The 20,424-nt window shown below is 32.6% G+C and overlaps 2 protein-coding genes across 3 annotated transcripts; one reads left to right on the top strand and one right to left on the bottom strand.

The window, feature by feature from the left end:
* Positions 1 to 10,163: 10,163 nt before the first annotated feature.
* On the top strand, positions 10,164 to 12,896 carry LOC107938018 (transmembrane 9 superfamily member 11). The gene has a single exon (XM_016871044.2). The coding sequence runs from the start codon at positions 10,632 to 10,634 to the stop codon at positions 12,594 to 12,596; it is 1,965 nt and encodes a 654-aa protein (XP_016726533.2). The 5' UTR covers positions 10,164 to 10,631; the 3' UTR covers positions 12,597 to 12,896.
* A 721-nt stretch (positions 12,897 to 13,617) lies between these two features.
* On the bottom strand, positions 13,618 to 19,147 carry LOC121225246 (probable E3 ubiquitin-protein ligase RZFP34). Of its 2 annotated transcripts, XM_041109471.1 has the most exons (13): positions 18,896 to 19,147; positions 16,758 to 17,701; positions 16,012 to 16,634; positions 15,820 to 15,907; positions 15,461 to 15,520; positions 15,314 to 15,346; positions 15,092 to 15,169; positions 14,905 to 14,948; positions 14,728 to 14,768; positions 14,535 to 14,617; positions 14,352 to 14,443; positions 14,149 to 14,260; positions 13,618 to 14,056 (listed from the first exon to the last, which is right to left on the bottom strand). In XM_041109471.1, the coding sequence occupies exons 3-13, from the start codon at positions 16,215 to 16,217 to the stop codon at positions 13,946 to 13,948; spliced, it is 948 nt and encodes a 315-aa protein (XP_040965405.1). In that variant the 5' UTR covers positions 16,218 to 16,634; positions 16,758 to 17,701; positions 18,896 to 19,147; the 3' UTR covers positions 13,618 to 13,945. The 2 variants fall into 2 exon arrangements, with proteins under 2 accessions (XP_040965405.1, XP_040965406.1); XM_041109472.1 differs by lacking the exon at positions 16,758 to 17,701 and having other exon boundaries at positions 16,012 to 16,268; positions 18,896 to 19,140.
* Positions 19,148 to 20,424: the final 1,277 nt, after the last annotated feature.

Raw genomic sequence — 20,424 nt, forward strand, 5'->3', positions numbered from 1 at the left:
ACATGGTACCTAATCAGTAATCAGTAACGGTAGCAGTAACAGTAACAGTAACAGTGTTCAACACACAAAGTGCTGAATCTGTAACAGTAACAGTAACTGTATTCGACACACAAAGTACCGAATCGGTAACAGTAACGGTAACAATATTCGACACACAGTGTCGAATCGGTAACAGTAACAATAACAATATTCGACACACAAAGTGCTGAATCGGTAACAGTAACAGTATTCAACACACAAAGTGTCGAATCGGTAACAGTAACGGTAACAGTATTCGATTTAACTTTTATTTAATTACCCTTATTAACAGACTCGGGCTTTGACAGATACATGGATTCCAACCAAACACACTAGTACGGCACGTTGTGCCTAAAACCGTACATGGTACCTGATCAGTAATCAGTAACGGTAGCGATAACAGTAACAGTAACAGTAACAGTGTTCAACACACAAAGTGCTGAATCTGTAACAGTAACAGTAACTGTATTCGACACACAAAGTGCCGAATCGGTAACAGTAACGGTAACAATATTCGACACACAGTATTGAATCGGTAACAGTAACAATAACAGTATTCGACATACAAAGTGCTGAATCGGTAACAGTAACAGTAACAGTAACAGTATTCAACATACAAAGTGTCGAATCGGTAACAATAACGGTAACAGTATTCGATACACAAAGTGCCGAACCGGTAACAGTAATAGTAGTCGGCACATAAGTGCCTGATCAGTTAACCGGTAAAAACCCGTACTCTTCCAATCTTATGACATGCCAACTATATCCGACTCAGCCCGACTAGTTAATAGGGTTTTCGAATCACATTTCAATTCAATCATTTTCTCATACTTTCAATTCAAGTCATTCCAATTTAATCACAATTTAATTCAATACATTTTTCACTTTCCAATCAGTATACCATCAAATGCTCATACATATTCATACTTCATTTCAATTTCATTCAATTCACAATTTTCTAAATTCAGTTCAATACTAACACATATACATATATATTATTCATCACCAAATAACACTTACTTAATCAAAATTGTACAGAATATAGTTCATACGAACTTACCAGGCTAATTTGCAGAAATACCAATATAAAGTGGCATTTTTGTAAATTTTTATTTCCCTCGATTTTCTACCCGATCTTGATCTAAATTAATATTTCATTCAATTTATTAACTTAAATAATAAAATAATTCATTTCATGCAATATGGTCATTTTTGACATTTTTACAAAAATTACCCTAAAAAGTTACTTTTATTCAATTTAGTCCCCGAACCTATAACATGTAAATTAGTTATTTTAAAAAAAACTCATATTAGCTTAATATTCACATATAGTTTTCCTCCTCCTCCACTCCATTCCACATCCTTGATATATACATAATACCACTATTTACTTGTTTGCTTATAACAAGCTGTTCACTTGAGTCATAGTCACTAAATTAATTCTATCTTAAGCTAAAGAACCCCGAATTGATATTTGAAAATTTTATCTAAAACTAGACTCACATATCTTCTTGCCATAAAATTTTCAGAATTTTTTGTTCATCCAATAAGTACAGTTTATTATTTAAAGTCATCCTTGTTCTGTTGTCTGACAATTCAGACCCTTCTTCACTAAAAATTAATTATCTCCTCGTACGGAATTCAGATGATGTTACCGTTTGCTTCTCATAGACTCATCCATTATTTTAAACATATAAATTTAAGCTCATAATTAGTTTTATTCAATTTTTTTATGATTTTCTAAAGTCAGAACAGGGGAACCCAAATTCATTCTGACCTTATTTCACAAAATTTATTATATCTCATGATTGATAATTTCATTACTTACAACGTTTCTTCTATGAGAAACTAGACTCAATAAGATTTAATTCCATATTTTTTTCATCCTCTAATTCAATTTCTATGATTTTTGGTGAATTTTCAAAATCACACAACTGTTGTTGTCTAAACTGTTTTGTTGCTGAATGTATTCTTTCATAATTTTTCACTTTTTCTCACTTTTCTTTTTTTCGATCAAGGTCAATTTCTCGTCTTTCTTGATTTATAAAAAAAACATTTAACTTATTTAACACTCACATTATTCAATTTTGTTAAAAAATCACTCTTTGGAAAAATTACATTTTTGCACCTAAACTTTTCATTAATTCCTATTCCATCCCTTGGCTCGAAAAATGAAATTCATGCAATTCAATCCCCTTTTCAAGCCTAAACGAAATTCATATGTATCTATAGTAGTCTATAGATTTCACAAAAATTAGAATTTTCCTTTGAATTTCACAAGTTTACCATTTAGTCTCTAAATCTCAATTTCACCCAAAATCACTTTGTAAAAGTTGTTTATTTACTAACAACCTTTCATTTTCTACCATAATTTTTCAATTTTCAGCATGTTCATCCATGGAACAATTTCCATACCTTGATAACTTTTCAAATAAATCCTCAAAATAGAGAGAACATGTTATCTCGATCTCAAAAATATAAAATTTATTAAAAACGAGACATGATTACTTACCAATTTATGCCAAGAAAGTGTCTTTTCTCTCTCCTAGGGTTTCCATGTAAATTTTGGGGAAGAAGATGATAGAAAAAGATGATATGTTCATGTAATTAATTATCATCTTTTAATTTCCCCAAATTCGAATTTAGTCCTTTTTTTTTCTCAAATTCTATGGATGATTCATCCATAAAAATCTATCATCTTTTGATTGATAGTCTATTTTTCATATAAGGACCTCTAGTTTTGAATTTCATAGCTATTTAACCCTTCTAGCTTCTAGAATTCAATTTCTACATTTTATACAAATAGGTCATTTCCTTAATTAATCACTAAATCGATAAAATTTTCATATCAGTATTTTCATGCAACCTTCCTATCATAATGAAACTCATGTCAAAATTTTAAAATAATTTTTTTCTCGTCGAATTTGTGGTCCCGAAACCACTGTTCTGACTAGACTCAAAATCGGGATGTTACATTAGATTTGTTTTTAATCATCATGAATTATTCGCATGTGTCATTTTGATTATTTTCGTGACTCTAGTTATCAGTCTAGAGAATCATGTTTAATTATGTGTGTGCCGTTTCACTTATGTTGAGAGTCTAATTTCATACATAGTGGTGTTATGCTTACAAATATATAATATATCGTGTTTGTTCTTTTTGTGTCATTGAGTTAATTTGAATAATGGATTGTTTTGAAGTGTTGAGAATAATCTAATGTCCTATTTATATTTGTTTTGTAGGGACTGTTCAGCTGGCCACTTTAAATTCAACATGAACCTACATTTAAAGTCGAATGCATGCAAAAGTAAATTCAAGGAATCATCAAAATCCATGCAATTGTTTTGGTTCATAAAATCGTTCACATTCAAGGGCCAAATGCATCGATTCATGCATTTGAATTTTGGCTGAATACATAGTTACACTTTGGTGCATGGATGGTTAGGAGAATGAGAGCTTAATGTGACTTTTTGAGTGATTCATGCATGAGCCAAAATGCATGAACGTCCAAAGGAAATGAAGCACCATAAATGCGGTCTAATGAACATCCATTATGCATGCACCAGTTTGGCGAATGAACTTGTCGCTTCATTGAACATTTATGCACATGCAAAGGTCTTAATTGCAAGATTAATGAAGCATACAATTCACCTATACATGCATGAAGGACAAGGGGAGAAGTTTTGCATGAAAATGGTTGTATTGCACGAGGAATGAATCTGGCCACTCATGCACTTCAAAAGGGGGATGAATTGCCTCTTCAAGCACCCAAGTGATTCATGAATGTCCATGGAGGAAGAATGTGACCATTTGGTCATACATTGCACCCAATCATTCATGTATCTTACTATACATTGTATATCACCATAAATGTATGTACATTAATGGTCGAATATGTCATTTAGTCTCCTAAGCTCTATAAATAGTTTGAAACTTCCCATTTGTAAGGTTAGACTATTCTGATTATAAACTTTATTTGTGAGATTTATTCTCTTCCGTTCTTAATTAAACTAAAACCGAACTTATCAAACTTCTTCGAGTTTGTGGTGTTCACCTATTTATCACTACGTACACCATACCGAAGTGCGGCGACTTCTTTATACTAAGGTTCTAATGAGTTCGAGTGTTAAACGGGTCTTAACTTTAATATAGCTAAGGTTCTTTAGCTAAGACTGCTATGGGTCAAGGTTTCCACCATCATTTGAACCTATTCAGGACAATCCATCCTATTCAAGCCATTTTACAAACATTTCAAGTTTAGGAAATCGCATCACTCTATAACAACCCAATTTGTTTGCCCATATTTTGTTTATAAGTTTATGATGTTCCAAATTCATAGTAGAATATTTAGTTAGAAAATTTAATAATTTATTGAATTTATTTATTTAATTCCACTCATTGAAAAATATTTTATTTTCATTTAATAAATGATAATTAATAAGTTTGCTTATATGAAATAGCTATAAATTTACTTCATAACTATCGATATGGCTATTATAAGTGAAAAGTTGTTATAGAGAGCTAAAATAAAACATAAAAAAATTGATTCTTCTAAAAACTTGAGTATTATAGCGCAATGTTGTTATTACGAGTGACTGTATATAAAATCTAAACAAATTTTATAGTTAGAGGGTCAAATATCGATATGTAACGCATAATTATAATCATTCTTGATATATTTGAAAGTTAATAACTTATATATATATTTAATAATTATGAAAGTGTTGAGAATTGAATAGAGGAAGTGTTCATGGTTGTATTGAGTTTAAGCTCGATTTTGAAAATTTTCAAAACTAAGATCAAGTTTGACCTTGACTGGTTCAAATGATCTATTTTAATATTTAAAAATAATAAAAATATTTTATTTAAATATATTTATAAAAAATATGTAAATATTAATAAAAAATTGTTTATATATATTTATTTTTTAATTAGTGAATTAGATCAAATTAATCTATCTCGAGATTTTAAAAACTAATCACAAACTTGATCCATAAATACTTCCAAAATTGAGATACCATAAACATTGGAGATCGATTTACCATTATAATTTGCAATTACAATTAATATATCTATATAACTACAATCAAAAGCAATTAATATTGTTAATATATTAAAAAAAAAGACAAGTGTTAGGTGTAATGGTAAGACATATTGTATTCTTAAGGAGAGATACATGTTAAAAGCCTTGGAGATGACGTTGTTGGAAGGACAGCCTCGAAGCCCAAACATGGACTATAAAACTAACATAAAAAAATCGAAAAATATATTAAAAAAGGGAAAAAATTATGAAATTAATAGAAAGTGTGTAAAATGATTTGTTTCTCTAATGAAATGCATGACAACTATGTTTATGTCTTTACTAGCATCAACTTCCCGCTAATGCCGGGCTATTCTAAAAATATATATATTTAATTAATAGTAAAATTAAATATTAAATTAAAATTTATTAAATCAATATTATTTAATTTTTATTAATTATTAAAAGCAAAATTACTTATAATTATTTAGAAATAGATACTGACTTTAAATTAATCTACGAGTTAACATGTACATTAATTATTTTAATTTTTTATTAAAATTTAAAAAATATATTTTATCTTGTTGAACACGTATCCTCGTAAGATCACAAATAAAAATATGTACTAACTATTTTAAATGCATCTAAAAGTAAATAAAAATAGTTGATTGAGTTTTAACTCAATTGATATTAGTATTGTTGTCGGTGCAGAATGATGTGGGTTCGAGTGCACTAAAGCATATTATCTTCCTATTTAAAAGTTGGGGAGGGGCTACAAGTAGTTCTAGACATTGTATTGAAAAGAACAGATACGATAACAACTTATAGTAAGATTAATGTTCAACATATATATTGTTTAAATATTATTTTGAATAAATCCCATGTGATGGCCTGATAGTCAAGAGTGTTTACCACCTTAGGTGTAGCTTAGGTTTGAGTCGCGTTAGTTGCGCTTGTTGTTTGTTTTTTGTTTTTTGTATTGTTATTATAATTCACTAAAAAAATATTATTTTTGAACAACATGAATATGCAAATCAAGCCATTTAAAATTAAAATTAAATAATATTTAAACAATTTTCCTTTTTAAACTTCTTCTAGTTGCTCTATTTTGAATTATATATTGTTTTGAGAAGGGTTAAATCTCAAAATTATACATAAACCTTAATTTAATGTGTAATTATGTACATAAATTTTAATTTAGTACAATAATACGCGTAAAACTCTAATTATGATTCAAATTTATAGTTGATGGTTAAAATGAGTTTCATTCAAGGCATGGGCTTGGGCATTTGCCAATTCAAAAATAATGAGAATTGGGTGCAAATCATTTAATGTCCAATACCCAAACCTTGAGTCATTCATTCTTATTCTAAAAATATTATATTGTAAATCAAAATTTTAATTTTTTTGAGAATATTTATGTTAGTTTTATTATTCATATTTGAATAAATATAAAACTCATCTATTAATAAACTTAATTATCTTTATTTATTTTTATTTGACCCGGTTCAGTGCACTCCAATTTTTTTATTTTGACGTGGTGATAACTTTAACTTCCAATGCTTTTTTTTAAAATTTTGATAATTTTAAAATTTTAGTTAAATTATTTTTTATAAAAAATTGATTAGACCGTTAAAAATTTAATTGCATTGATTTCACAATTTGTTTATATTTATTAAAATATAGAATACATAAAATTAGTAAAAGTTTAAAAATAGAGAAACTAATAATTATCCACATTGGTAAAAAAATTACACACAAAAAATATAATTAAAATTTGATTTGTTGCAATATTACATATGACACTTGGACTATAGTTTATATTTATACATGAAACTTTGATTTTAATTCAATTGTACACGTTTAAAGAAATATATGTATATGCATTTATTTCCATATTGGATTAATCTAAATGTTTGTATATGTAATATATCAACGTAAAATGACACTAATTAAACCTGGTTATGGGTCAGGTCACCTGCCTAAGCTCAAAGGTCCACCCAAAAATAGACTTGAGTAGAATTTAAGGCCCGTTTTCTAAATTGGTTGGTCCTTGGGCAAGAATTTTTTGGCCCGACCCGAATATTATGTTATAAAACAATATTATATTAATTATATATTTATATTTATATTAAATCACTAATCCAATAACAATTAAACCTATTGCCCAAAACTTTCAAAAAACTTACCCAACTAAATAACCCAACAAAAAATATAAAATTTTAAAATTTATATTTAATACAATAAAGTATTTATTATACTTATTTGTGTTTTTAATATAATAAAACATTTATTATATTTGTGTTTTTTAATATAAATATTTTTTAATGTATTTTTAATATGTTAGAAAAGTTTTATTTTAGCTTTTTAAATGCATATAGTGTATTATATATATATTTTAAAAAAATATAATTTTAAATAAAAATTAATCTAAAAAAATCAAATATGGGTGGTCTGGTCAGGCCTGGATTTATTTATCTTAAATTGAGTCGGGCTTGAAAAAGTGATTTAAATACCTTGCATAGGCCTGACCCAGCCCATGAGCACCTCTAACGCTAACTCGATAATGTTAGTGATTTGTGGAAACTGAATCGAATCAAATCAAAATTTCATATATAAAATCGTATAAGATCAAAATTTATATATAACATTGCACATTGCACATTAAAACAAATTATATATAATTTTAATATTTAACCCGGAAAATCTTAATGAATAAATCACTTTGATTTTTTAATAACGTTTGGTGTGACATATGCGTTGGGATCCCTTTTGAACATTATTTTTGGCATGGCATTGACTTGTGAGAGAAGCAATAGAAATCTTGTTTTAAGTGCAAAAATGTGGAAAAGGAAAAGAAAAGGGTTATGAGTAATCCATTAATGCTTTTGGTCATAGCTCCTACATGTAATGTTTGGTTTACCTTACCTACGTATCGCTAAACTGGAACCTTTATTTCAACTTCCAACCCATTTATTTAGTTGTTTACTATGGTTCTTCTTTCTTTGATCTTCATATGCCCAATTTAACTAACTAAGGGGGAAGTTTGAGATAATATTATAAAATTGTGTTAAAAGGATTTAAACTGAATTAAAACTTTTTAGAAGGGACCAAAAATGAAAAAAAAATCTTTAACTAAGAGAAAAAAACAAAGGATAAAATTATACTTGCTCCATTTAATGAGAAGGGGCCAAGACCTTTGTCTATCTATGGAATAAAAGTTCTTAATAACAATATAGATAAATAGATAAAATTTTACTCCCGTGTTTGATTTGATAGTTAAGAGATGTTCACTGATAGAACTTATTTGGATTCAAGCTTCTAGGGGAGCAAGTGGTAAGCCTTTATTTAGTTAAAAAGTGGCGGAGTCACGGGGCTGGCAGGGGTCCCGACTCCCTAAAATAAAAAATTTTCCTTTAAGACCTCTTTATAATTTATAAAATTTTAAAATAGTAATGATAAAATTGCATTTTGTCCCTCTCAAAATGAAAATTTTTTTTGATTCAATCCTTGAAAAATAACAAAGATATAGGCCATTAAAATAGAATACGAACCTTATGTGTCAACTCCCTTTGAACGTAATGTGTACATATGCGGTGTGAATATATCCCTACCGTATAAAAATGAATACTAACCTTCTAATCGTGAATTATCATATATATATGTGTATTTATGTTGTTCATGTGGGTGGATAAATTAGATGTAAGCTCCATTAAACTTAGTTTTATTAATTGCTATGTTATTCATTATTTTGGGGCCATTATTTTCATCTCATTTAATATTATTGTAGACTCATTTATAAATTGTGAAAATCATAATTGTAAATCATTTAATATGTGGGTGTATACTAGTGAACTTCCCATCATGCAAATGCCTTGTACTGAATGTTGTTTATCTAAGCATTAGTGTTGGATGTTTACTTTTAAATATTTTATATGCATTTTTATAATTTAATTTTTAATTATTTTAATAATATACATACAAATATATTTAATCAAGTTAAAAGTATTTAGTCGTTAGAATTAGCAAATAGTTGAAGGGTTGTCTTGATCATATTCGAACTCAAGGCATCAAGATTCTGATAAAATTTGAAGTTAAATTTATTTTTGAATATTAAAATAAATAGGTTGGGTTAAATTTTGTAAATAAATAGAATACTTTTTTGATGAAAGAAGATCACGAGCAGTCTAGAGTTAAGGTTTTATCCGAGACAAATGCTCAAAACGTCAATAATTTAAAAATTGGAAGCATGAAGAACAAGATCAGCCTTTGCTTGAAACAAGCATTCATTGCCCACTATCGTGGAAGCAAGGGGGGACTCATGCTGGTAATTTTAATTGACTGATCATCAAAGCAATCATAGCCACCATGATGCGAAAGAGTCTCTTTTCACGCTCTCACTTGTTTAGACGATGGGAACACCACTATTGATCTGAAACAATAGATGTGGAGAAAGCTAAAAAAAATCAATCAAAACCCGGTAGCCTACAAAGATCAAGATTTGGAGCCAAGTCTACAAATAGACACAAAAATGATCACAAAATTGCTTCCGCAATGGGAAAGTCAATGACCCCACCCATGACAGAGGTAGAAGGTAAAAGAAAAAAATTGGTGGTAAAAAAGCTACAAGAAGGTCAGAGTTGGTGGCAACGAGAAAGGCCGTGGGAGAGGTGACGGCAATTAGATATTTGAGATGACATTATCGACTCGTCAAAGAATAACATAAAAAGAGAAAAGATTGTAGGTTTATGATTAAGCTCTGTTGAGTGGTTTTTTTTCATGTCCTCGAGAGGAATATGTACTGGGAGTATTTATACATATTCCTATTATTACAACTCATAACTCGGCCTACCATTTTGTCTCGACCTTGGGACCTCCAATACTGACATTCCCTGCCTCTGGTGTCGATTGCTTGTAGGGCTCGCAATCCTTCTTGCGAACACCGTTCGCGACCCCATTTTGTAAGGTGTGTCCGTGAACTCTTCTTGCGTTGTCTTGGCAAGTACGCCGCTTCCAAGTTGGGTTCATCCAAATCAATGGTTGAAGACCCGAATCTTTTAGGACATTTGGGTTGACGGTTATATATATATATATATATAAAACAAGCTCTAAAAAGAAATTTAGAAAAAAAATAATTAAATTAAAAAGAAGATAAAACAAAAAACAAAAAATCCGTCTCAACATGGTGTCGGTGAGTTGTGGTTTAGCAGTAACGCACAAAGCTCTACTAATACGAGGCCCGTTATATCTTACCTTCCTTTGCCGCTTTCTTTCTCTCGAAATTTCCGTTTCCTTGGAGAATTAAAAGAAAAAAAAATATAATACACTTTGAAGATCTCTATGTTTGGACTTCAATTTTCTTCATAGAGACTCCCCTTCACGTTAATCTCTCCGCTATTTCTCATTTCTCTTTTCATAAAGGTTAGTCAGATCCATTTCTTTACATACTTTCTTCATTATATTTACATCCAACTGCTACACTCATAATAATCCCTTGTTTCTTCAAAAACCCACATCGAAAACCTTTGAATATTTGCTTATAATCCCATTTCTCGATCTGGGTTTACCCAGATCTGACTAAATCTGAACTCAATGGCGAGTTTTGGGATCTGGGTATTAACGATTTTCTTGGTTTTTCAATCTGGGTATGGGTTTTATTTGCCTGGTAGTTACCCTCACAAATATAAAGTTGGGGATCCTTTATCTGTTAAAGTGAATTCCTTAACTTCAATTGATACTGAAATGCCCTTTAGCTATTACAGTTTACCCTTTTGTAAACCTGCTGAGGGTGTTAAAGATAGTGCTGAGAATCTGGGTGAACTTCTTATGGGAGATCGTATTGAGAACTCACCATATAGATTCAAGATGTATACTAATGAAACCTTGATCTTTTTGTGTCAATCGGGTAAGTTATCGGCTGATGAGTTTAAGTTGTTGAAGGAGAGGATTGATGAGATGTATCAGGTTAATTTGATTCTCGATAATTTGCCGGCGATTAGGTATACGGTGAAAGAGGGCTTTGTTTCGAGGTGGACCGGGTATCCGATTGGGGTTAAGTTTCAAGATATGTATTATGTGTTTAATCATTTGAAATTTAAGGTTCTTGTTCATAAGTACGAGGAAACGAATGTGGCGCGTGTGATGGGGACTGGGGATGCCGTTGATGTTTTCCCCAGTGGTGGTAAAGGTGGATCCGATGTGCCGGGGTATATGGTTGTTGGATTCGAGGTGATTCCTTGTAGTGTTATGCATAATGGTAACGTGGTTAAGGATTTGAAAATGTATGATAAATACCCATCCGAGATTAAATGCGATACAACTACCGTCACGGTGCCTATCAAGGAAGGTGAGCCAATTGTGTTCACGTATGAAGTTGCCTTTGAGGAGAGTGATATCAAGTGGCCGTCTCGTTGGGATGCTTATTTGAAGATGGAAGGATCGAAAGTTCATTGGTTTTCGATCTTGAATTCCCTTATGGTGATCACTTTCCTTGCAGGTATAGTTCTTGTGATCTTTTTAAGGACTGTTAGGCGGGATCTGACTCGGTATGAGGAGCTTGACAAGGAGGCTCAAGCGCAGATGAACGAGGAGTTGTCGGGGTGGAAGTTAGTTGTCGGGGATGTTTTCCGTGCCCCGTCCCATCCTGCTCTTTTGTGTATTATGGTCGGTGATGGAGTTCAGATCCTTGGTATGGGAGTTGTGACTATATTGTTTGCCGCTCTTGGATTCATGTCTCCAGCATCCCGTGGAACTCTCATTACAGGTATGCTATTCTTCTACATGATTCTTGGAATTGCAGCTGGCTATGTTGCAGTTCGGCTTTGGAGGACTATCGGCTGCGGTGATCACAAGGGATGGGCTTCGGTTGCATGGAAAGCTGCTTGCTTTTTCCCTGGTATCGCATTTTTAATTCTCACCATTTTGAATTTCCTGTTGTGGGGAAGTCACAGCACTGGAGCTATCCCATTTTCGCTCTTTGTCATTCTACTCCTACTATGGTTCTGCATCTCGGTTCCACTCACCTTAGTCGGAGGATACTTCGGAGCCAAGGCACCTCACATTGAATACCCTGTCCGAACCAACCAGATCCCTCGAGAAATCCCAGCTCAAAAATACCCATCATGGCTGTTAGTTCTTGGTGCTGGGACTCTACCTTTCGGTACCCTTTTTATCGAGCTTTTCTTCATCATGTCAAGCATATGGATGGGACGCGTGTACTACGTCTTCGGCTTTCTTCTCATCGTTATGGTCCTCCTCGTTGTGGTTTGTGCCGAAGTATCATTGGTGTTAACTTACATGCATCTCTGCGTAGAAGACTGGAAATGGTGGTGGAAATCCTTCTTCGCTTCTGGTTCAGTCGCCATCTACATCTTCTTATACTCCGTAAACTACCTCATATTCGATCTCAAGAGTTTGAGTGGACCGGTCTCTGCAACTCTCTACTTGGGGTATTCTCTCTTCATGGTCCTCGCAATCATGTTGGCCACTGGCACGATCGGGTTCCTTTCATCTTTCTGGTTCGTGCATTACTTGTTCTCTTCCGTAAAGCTGGATTGAAGAGGTAAATCGGTAACCCGAGAGGCAGGGGAGGAAAGAATTGGACCTTTTACATTACTTGATCATATATTACATGTGTTATATTGAGCTCATTTACTCTGTTAGGGGAACTTTAGTAAAATGCAATAACAATAATATGGCGCAGTTTCATTTAAATTCTTTATTAGTTGTTACTATGATGCATGGTACTGCATTTGCATTATGAGGCTGGTTTTTAGGTTGTGTTTGTAACATTTCTTGGTGCTACTTTATACTATTTATTTGGGGATCTGTAATGCAAGCTGAGCACAGTTCACTTTTTTTATTGCTCTAAAACGTGTTGAGGTGTGATGGTCAAATTACAGTTTTGGACCTTTTACTATGTTCGAATTCTTAATTTAACTTATTTTCATTTTTTATAATATCTTTGATTAGTTAAGAATATTAATTATTTGTTGAGATGGATTACTTTCTTAAAATCGTTATTGTTCACGCCAACATTAAGTTATGGTAAGTAGATAAATTAAACCAAAATTTGAATATATAAAAAGCCAGACCAGATATGGTTATGAATTATGGTTATTCTATTAGGGTCCAATTGAATTTTGCCAATGGACAATTCATTAAAGAGTTGGTCATTTTATTAAATATTTTATCTATTTTAAATTTAGTTCTTGTACTTCAATATGACATGTCACGTCTTGTTATCTAATTATTCAGTTTATCACACTAAATTTTACCTTAATATGATACTTCCACTCGGGAGTAGACCGTGGGAACGGTGCCAAAGGTAAACACGGCATTGCCCCCAAAAGTAGCATGGTTATGATTTAATTTGTTTAAAATTGTGAAGTTATAAATTTAAATAATTATAAAACTATATATTTTATAATTTAAAAAGATTTCAATTGACTTAAAACCACAAAGTCAAAGTCTTGATAGTCTTTGAAACTGAAATCCTCGTTACTGAGTATATGTATATTGCGAGCTTGTATATGAAGGGAGCTGCGCCGAATAAAACAAGGATTCTACTGACACCGGGTACGATAAAAGTATTGACTCTTAACGACAAGGAAAAATGTTACATTTTCTAGAAAATATGAAAGGATGAAACAGCCATCTTGTCCTACATTAAGGTAGGAAATCTAAACAGAGGACCATAAAAGCAAATGCTTATTTGTTGGCCTATTGATTGAATCATCTACAAAAGAATTGAAAATACCAAGCACTAAACCGAACCCCCGAAGGAACCATGCGCCACGACTGGTACCAATACACGTTGCAGAAGCTTAACCAGAACCCAATGCTTGATGCATCGATTTGGAAAATATGCCATCCAAGTCGGTTTCTACATCCCACTCTAAGCCACTTCAGCCTCGTGTTTGCCTAGTATTGTATGACTTGCAATTCGGGCATTTCTGAGCCAGGACATGAAACCGAACTAGAGATTTTGTCTCGCAATCGTTGCAAAGGATCGAGACCTGTTGAATCACAATTGAATTTTCTAAGTAAAACTTGTTCCACGAAAATGAATCTTAACTAGTATAAGGCTTTGTCATTCACGATTACGAACCATTTTGTTTTGGTACTGTTCCGGCATTGGTGTAGCTGCGATCTCCTCGTCGAATTTCTCCCAGACCTTTGACATGTCACAAACCGATTTGGAGCACAGAGGGCAGGCATATCTGTTCAAGTGATTGGAATATCAGTCAATAATAGAGTAGTTACAAAATAGTAGGTAATAGTAAAATCCTGAGATTGAGCTGAAGCACTAACTGGAAATGGTCCCTCATTTCCTTGAAACAATTTGTGTGAATTGTATGTCCGCATGGCAGAACAGTTACATTCTGTCTCGATTCGAACAAGAACTGCGTATACAGATTGAGGTCTTTCAGTTAGGTAAAATATCAAAGTAATTCATTATCATATTTGATGGTAAATAAGAGAACTTGAAATTACCTCAAAGCATATGGGACAGTCATGGTGCATCGCTCCTTCAACACAGGGATGGCTTTTTTTCAGAAGAATTGAATAGCAGCAACCTTTGTGCAACAAAAAACATAAAAACAAACGGATAAAAGTATTAGTGATGTTCAAATACCCCAATAAGACTAATAAAAGCTTACATAAAGATGGATTCAGATTAGCTTACCACACTTGTGGCAATGGAAGAAGTTCTCCTGCCCTCCAATCCTGGGAGAAAATAACATTATTATTTAGTTGTGAAAATGACAAGATTAAAAGATAAAAAGAGAAGTGAATGAGGGCGAAATAAGTAAAACTAATTTCATAAATTAAGGCGAAGAAAACCAGGAAATGAACAACATACCTACAGATCCCACAACCGTCACAATGATACTGTCTCTTCGATGTCTGCACGGTAGAAACAAACATTAGTATGCCATTGCGTGCATCTTTTAACTCTTTGCGCAAAAATAAAGAGCTGAGACAACAGAACAAATCACAGAACTATAAAACACGGAAAAACTTTGGTTTGCATTTGGTTATCCACTTACATCATCATCAAAAAGTTTGCAGGAGTTGCAGAAATACTTCCCCATACAAACACCACAGTTGATGCAAACTTGTTGAGCCTGTTCAAAACAATATCAAAAGCAAACAACCTCAGAAGAAATCCAACCAAGTACAAAGAGCCTCTAAAATGCTAAACACTGCAAAACTAAATTTTCCTTGTCATCAAGAATGTCATGAAAACTAGAATTAATCGCATAACTTACCTCTTGTTCTGTGCCACATAGAGAACAAATAACCTGGTAAAAGTTATGGATAAATGTTAGCAACATGGAGCATACGGTAGAGATGCCACCAATACAAAGAAAAAGATTTTCACCAAGAAACTAGGCTGAATTTATGGATATATTTACCTTACTGATTTGACGGCGTGGGAGATCATGTCTGAGCTTCTGGTCAACATTGATATTGTTCTGAGCACAATAATAATCAGTTAGATGTTAATATTATTGAAACTAACAAAAGGTAAAGATGTTTTTTGGATGATAAATCTAAACTTGCCAGTTGCATGTTAGAATGTATTAATTTGTTATAGCTATCGCAACATATTTTCAGTTAAAGCATATAAATATTGAAATCTGATGGCCTTAAAAGGTTACCATAAACAAAGTAAAAAAACATAACACTCAAATTAATGAAATAACATTCTCATACTAGTGTAATATAGATAGCAACTACTGTTGATCATAAAATGTTAAGGACGTAAACTAACCTTTGCCTCATTATGACAGTGACGACAATCAAATATCTCACCACAACAGGGAGCTCTAATCCGGCACCTTCTTCGATAATGTGGGCAACTGGAGAAAACAGGGGAAAATCAACAACACATCGTCAACCAACAAATAAAAGAACGGAACCTGAACAGAAACAAATTAACGTAAAGGAAAAGATCAGAACTTACCCATACTCCATAAACCCCTTGTCCAGCAATTCAGTTGCTTCTGCATCATTTGATTCTTGTTTATCCACACGGTTTCCACCTGACTGTGGTGAGAATGATCCCCTCACCTCTTCTTCAAATACTTCGTAGCTTTCATTTTGTTGCTGATAGCTAAGCTCTTTAGCTCCAGAATGCTTAATTTCCACTTCTTCCATTGAAAATGACATTTCCAGATCAAACCGTATGTTATCTTACAAGCTGGTGCAAAGCCTAAAAACCTGCAGATAATAACAAATTTAGCAAAGATTCCAATATTTTAAACATATCTAGTGGCTTGAACAAGCCAGGCAAGCACTCCATCAAATTGATGCTTTCTTCTACACTGCTGCAGACCAGTCGGAATCAGCAACAAAATAATCCAAGAAAGGTTGAAAAGCTCCAATCAGCAGTACTCCAAGCGAAGGATTCATCAAAATAAGTAGAACTACAAAAAGAAACCCACAAAAACAAGAATAATGCAGCACTGAGGAACTCCAGAGCCTCCAGCAGTGAATTAGAAAGCAATAGCATTGCATGATAACTTGATTGCTTGAAATTCTGGACCCAAATCCAACTATACTGGAGACGACCATAGACGTCCCAACCTATGGTAAAAGCAATATATCAAAGAATCAAACATATTCTCTAATGAAAAGAAAAAAACAGAAAGGGAAAGAGTGATTGATTGCAAAATTTTGCTGCGTTGTTGTCCACAACAACAAGCCTACCTATATCACATTTCTGCACCAAGTCTCTCCTCTGAGAATAGTTTTTGCTCGTCACTTAAAACTTTCACATCCTTATAACTTGAGAAGGTAAATCTTCAGAAATAATTGACCTTAGTTGGAACTTAATCATTTCTCTCACAAAATCAAGTTCTACAAGAAAATCTCCAACTACCAGAAGATTTTTAGTCGAATATAAACCAAGCTGGTTGCTCACCACCCATTCATTTCTAGGTAGATAGTAAGCTTTTAGTAGAAACCCTATTAGCACAGATTCTTTTATTTCTTGGCCCTTGCCAATTGTGAATACACCCTCCTAAGGTTTCTGGAAATGAATCATAGCTGCTCGGGCTGACCCCATAATTTGGGACAAGACAAAGTAATGACTTCGTCTTATGTTATCACCACTCTTCAATCGAAGTTTAGAAGGGGGAAAATAAAAAATGAGCAGCAAAGTGACGATATATCTAAAAACAAGTGTTTGTCATTAACAAAATCAAGCAAATGCAATGAAGGTTCAAATCTGAGGAAGAAATGAACGGAAATGGCAACTTGGAGAAGTATCAATTGGCTGAGATATGGAAGACAAATTTAGCATCCAACTTGCTTCAGCCCCTTGATTGTGTACGCTAACAAATTTCATAACCTGTAAAGATGTGAATCTCCGGGGAAAGAAGGGTCATGCAAACCAACTAATCCTAGGGGTTTTGCAGCCTTGAGCATCTTCAACACCTGCAGCTAATATTAAAAAAGAGATCCGCACACAAATCCCTAATGAATTCTAATCAAAGCGGCAGGAGCAAATAAAATTCAAAGTACATATATCAAAACTGTGGCGTCCTTCCTCAGCTGCAATCAACCGCACATTTTGAGGTACCAAGCCAACACAAAATTTTCACATTTCCCACATCCCACATGTAGTGCAATATCAATCTGGGATTTCCTTGCTGGGGAAACATATAACACTATATCAGCATACCAATCTCCAAAGTGCACTCTAAAATGAGCTGGTAAAGTCATTATTATTATTATTCTTTTTTGTTAGTTTAACTAAGACTTGGAAGTTATCCAAACCCAAAAAGAGATCACATTTTGTGTCAAGAGAATAAAAAAATTGGTTGCCAAGCAAAAAGCAGACTTAATTAAAATTAAAACTTCCTGGTTAATAATATCTAAAATTAATCATTGTCTCATAACTGGCGATGAAGACGCCTTCATGATGCATCATGTCAAATTGGCTGTATGCTATGTTAAATAATGCAAGCTCGTTTTTCGCCTTTACATCCAAAAGCAGACTTAATTAAAGAACTTTTGGGTTAATACCATCTAAAACTAATCAGTTTGTCATACCACACTATCGACGAAGACGCCTTCATGATGCAACATGTCGATTGGTTGTATGCTATGATACACAAGTAATAACATAAAAGACACCATCGAGGGTGGTTAACCTATAGTATTGCTTGGCACCAAGCAATACCTAAGCTAGAATACTTCATTGATAGAAATCAAATGCTCATGCTGAAGGCTCTAAACAGCAGGTTACATAATTATAATAATCTAATCCACAATATTGACATAAATGCCATCGAAGCAAAGAGACAAAGAAACTTGTAATAAAAAGAAGCAACCACTTCAGTAGAAACAAATAACGGTTTGATGAACTTTCAAGCAAACAGAAATCAGCAGCAGCAATGACAAACAATAATAAATCCAGTAAAAGCAACAGCAACACAGCCACAGCTCAAATCAATCAGCCAGCAAGAATATTAAAAACTGAGAGTTGTATCAAATTATTCTAACACAAACAATTTCGAGCAAAATCAACAATCAATCAAAATTTCACGATCTTAAGCTAAATAGGAACCACCGTTTCAATAATCTACCAGCTCTCCTAGTTCCCAAAACGTTCATGTTTGTCCTCTAGAGAAGGAAACGAATAATTTCAATCACTTTTTTTTTCCTTCCGTTTCTCTCAAATTCTCTCATAAACCAAACGGAAAACTAAATAAAAATTCAAGGAATCACTAAAATTCAAACAAAAACATTTGCTTGGCACGTTACCTAAACAAATAATTCAAGCAACAACATGAAGAAAACAATATTATTAAGCTTAAAGTGAATTTTATTGAATAACGAACTTTAAATTTAGAGAGAAATCGCTCCGATCCGAATAAGAACAAACGGCGGTGATCCCGATGAGAAACGTCCGATCGCAAACGTAATATAATCCTTTCAATTTCGAAAAATCAGAGCATTTTATTTTATTTTGCTTTGTGAAAAAACGATGATCATGTGATTGCCCTTTTATAGCTGTTTGGAAAAATATGATCGGATTTCTTCCATTTCTCGAGACTTCGAAAATTATTTTGGTCCATACGATACGAAAGCGAAAGCTGTTGCTTACTGGTTTCGGATTTTGTCATAGCTGTCACAAAATTTAAACATCGAAATGACGGATTTACCCTTCCACTTCAAAATATCTTCCACAAGAAGACGAAAAGAACAGACAAAAGGATTATTATATTTTACAAACGCAACCATTTTATGAGAACTTGAACCCTCGTTAGGATTAAACTATCAGTGCTGATTAATACGTATTCGACTGTTGATTTAAATTTTTAGGGTTAATTTCACTAAAAGTCCTTAAACTCTGAGTTAAATTTTATATTGATCTTAAATTTTAAAATGTTCTAATTAAATTATCAAAATATCAATGTCGTGTCAATCAGGTCTTTTTATCAACTTTATCAATTGCTTGGATATTAAATGTCAGCTCAAATCTAAAGTTAAAAGAGAAAAGTTCAATGGGAACAAGCAAAGTCCTTGGTTATTTTGCTTCAAATGGTTGAATTACTCTAATCTTTTAAAAAAATTATAATTCAATTTAAGTCCTTTTAATAGCTTGTACGGATTTTTAATGTTACGCTCGTGGGGCATATTTAAAGTACGTGGAACAAATTGCAAGTGCATTTGTACATATTGTATTAAATTTAAAGTGCTAAAAAATAAATGTCTGAAATTTTTTTTCCAAGTGGGTTAGAATTGAATTATGAAATTTTGAAAAGGCCAAAGTGTAACTTTATCATGTGATTTCATCATTTTTTAAGAGGCTAAACAAAAGTCTTTTCATTTTCGGAGGCTACGAACTTTTAATTTGATCATTTATAAAAAAAAAATTTAAAAATAATATTCCACTTTTGGGGTAAGGCCATTGCCTGCCTCACTTGTATTCACTTTTATTGACCTTATCTATATTTTTTACATATTCAGTTCGAACTATCTATGCGTTAAGTACAAACATATTTACATATTCAAACTTGCATTTTAACACCTAAAATACCCTTTAGCTTGACATAATGATCTAATTGATATAATATTAAAACTTTGAGAACTTAACAAGAACATCCTAAATTTAAGTACCAATTTAAAATATTGCAATAGTTTGAGGATATGCTTAGTATTAACCCATTAAACTATCAGCATTTATTAAGAACTATTTAATTATCAATTTAATTTTTTATATTATTTTACAATTAAGAATATTTATTAAAGTTTGAGTGTACGTTAATGTGTTTGACAAAATTGTCGGTGAAGTAGGACACACCAATAATGGAAGCAAAGAACGATAATTCGAAGAATGGACGGCCGGGATTTGATGTGACCGAAA

This window comes from Gossypium hirsutum, chromosome D13 (assembly GCF_007990345.1).
Source record: "Gossypium hirsutum isolate 1008001.06 chromosome D13, Gossypium_hirsutum_v2.1, whole genome shotgun sequence".
NCBI classification, from domain to species: domain Eukaryota; kingdom Viridiplantae; phylum Streptophyta; class Magnoliopsida; order Malvales; family Malvaceae; genus Gossypium; species Gossypium hirsutum.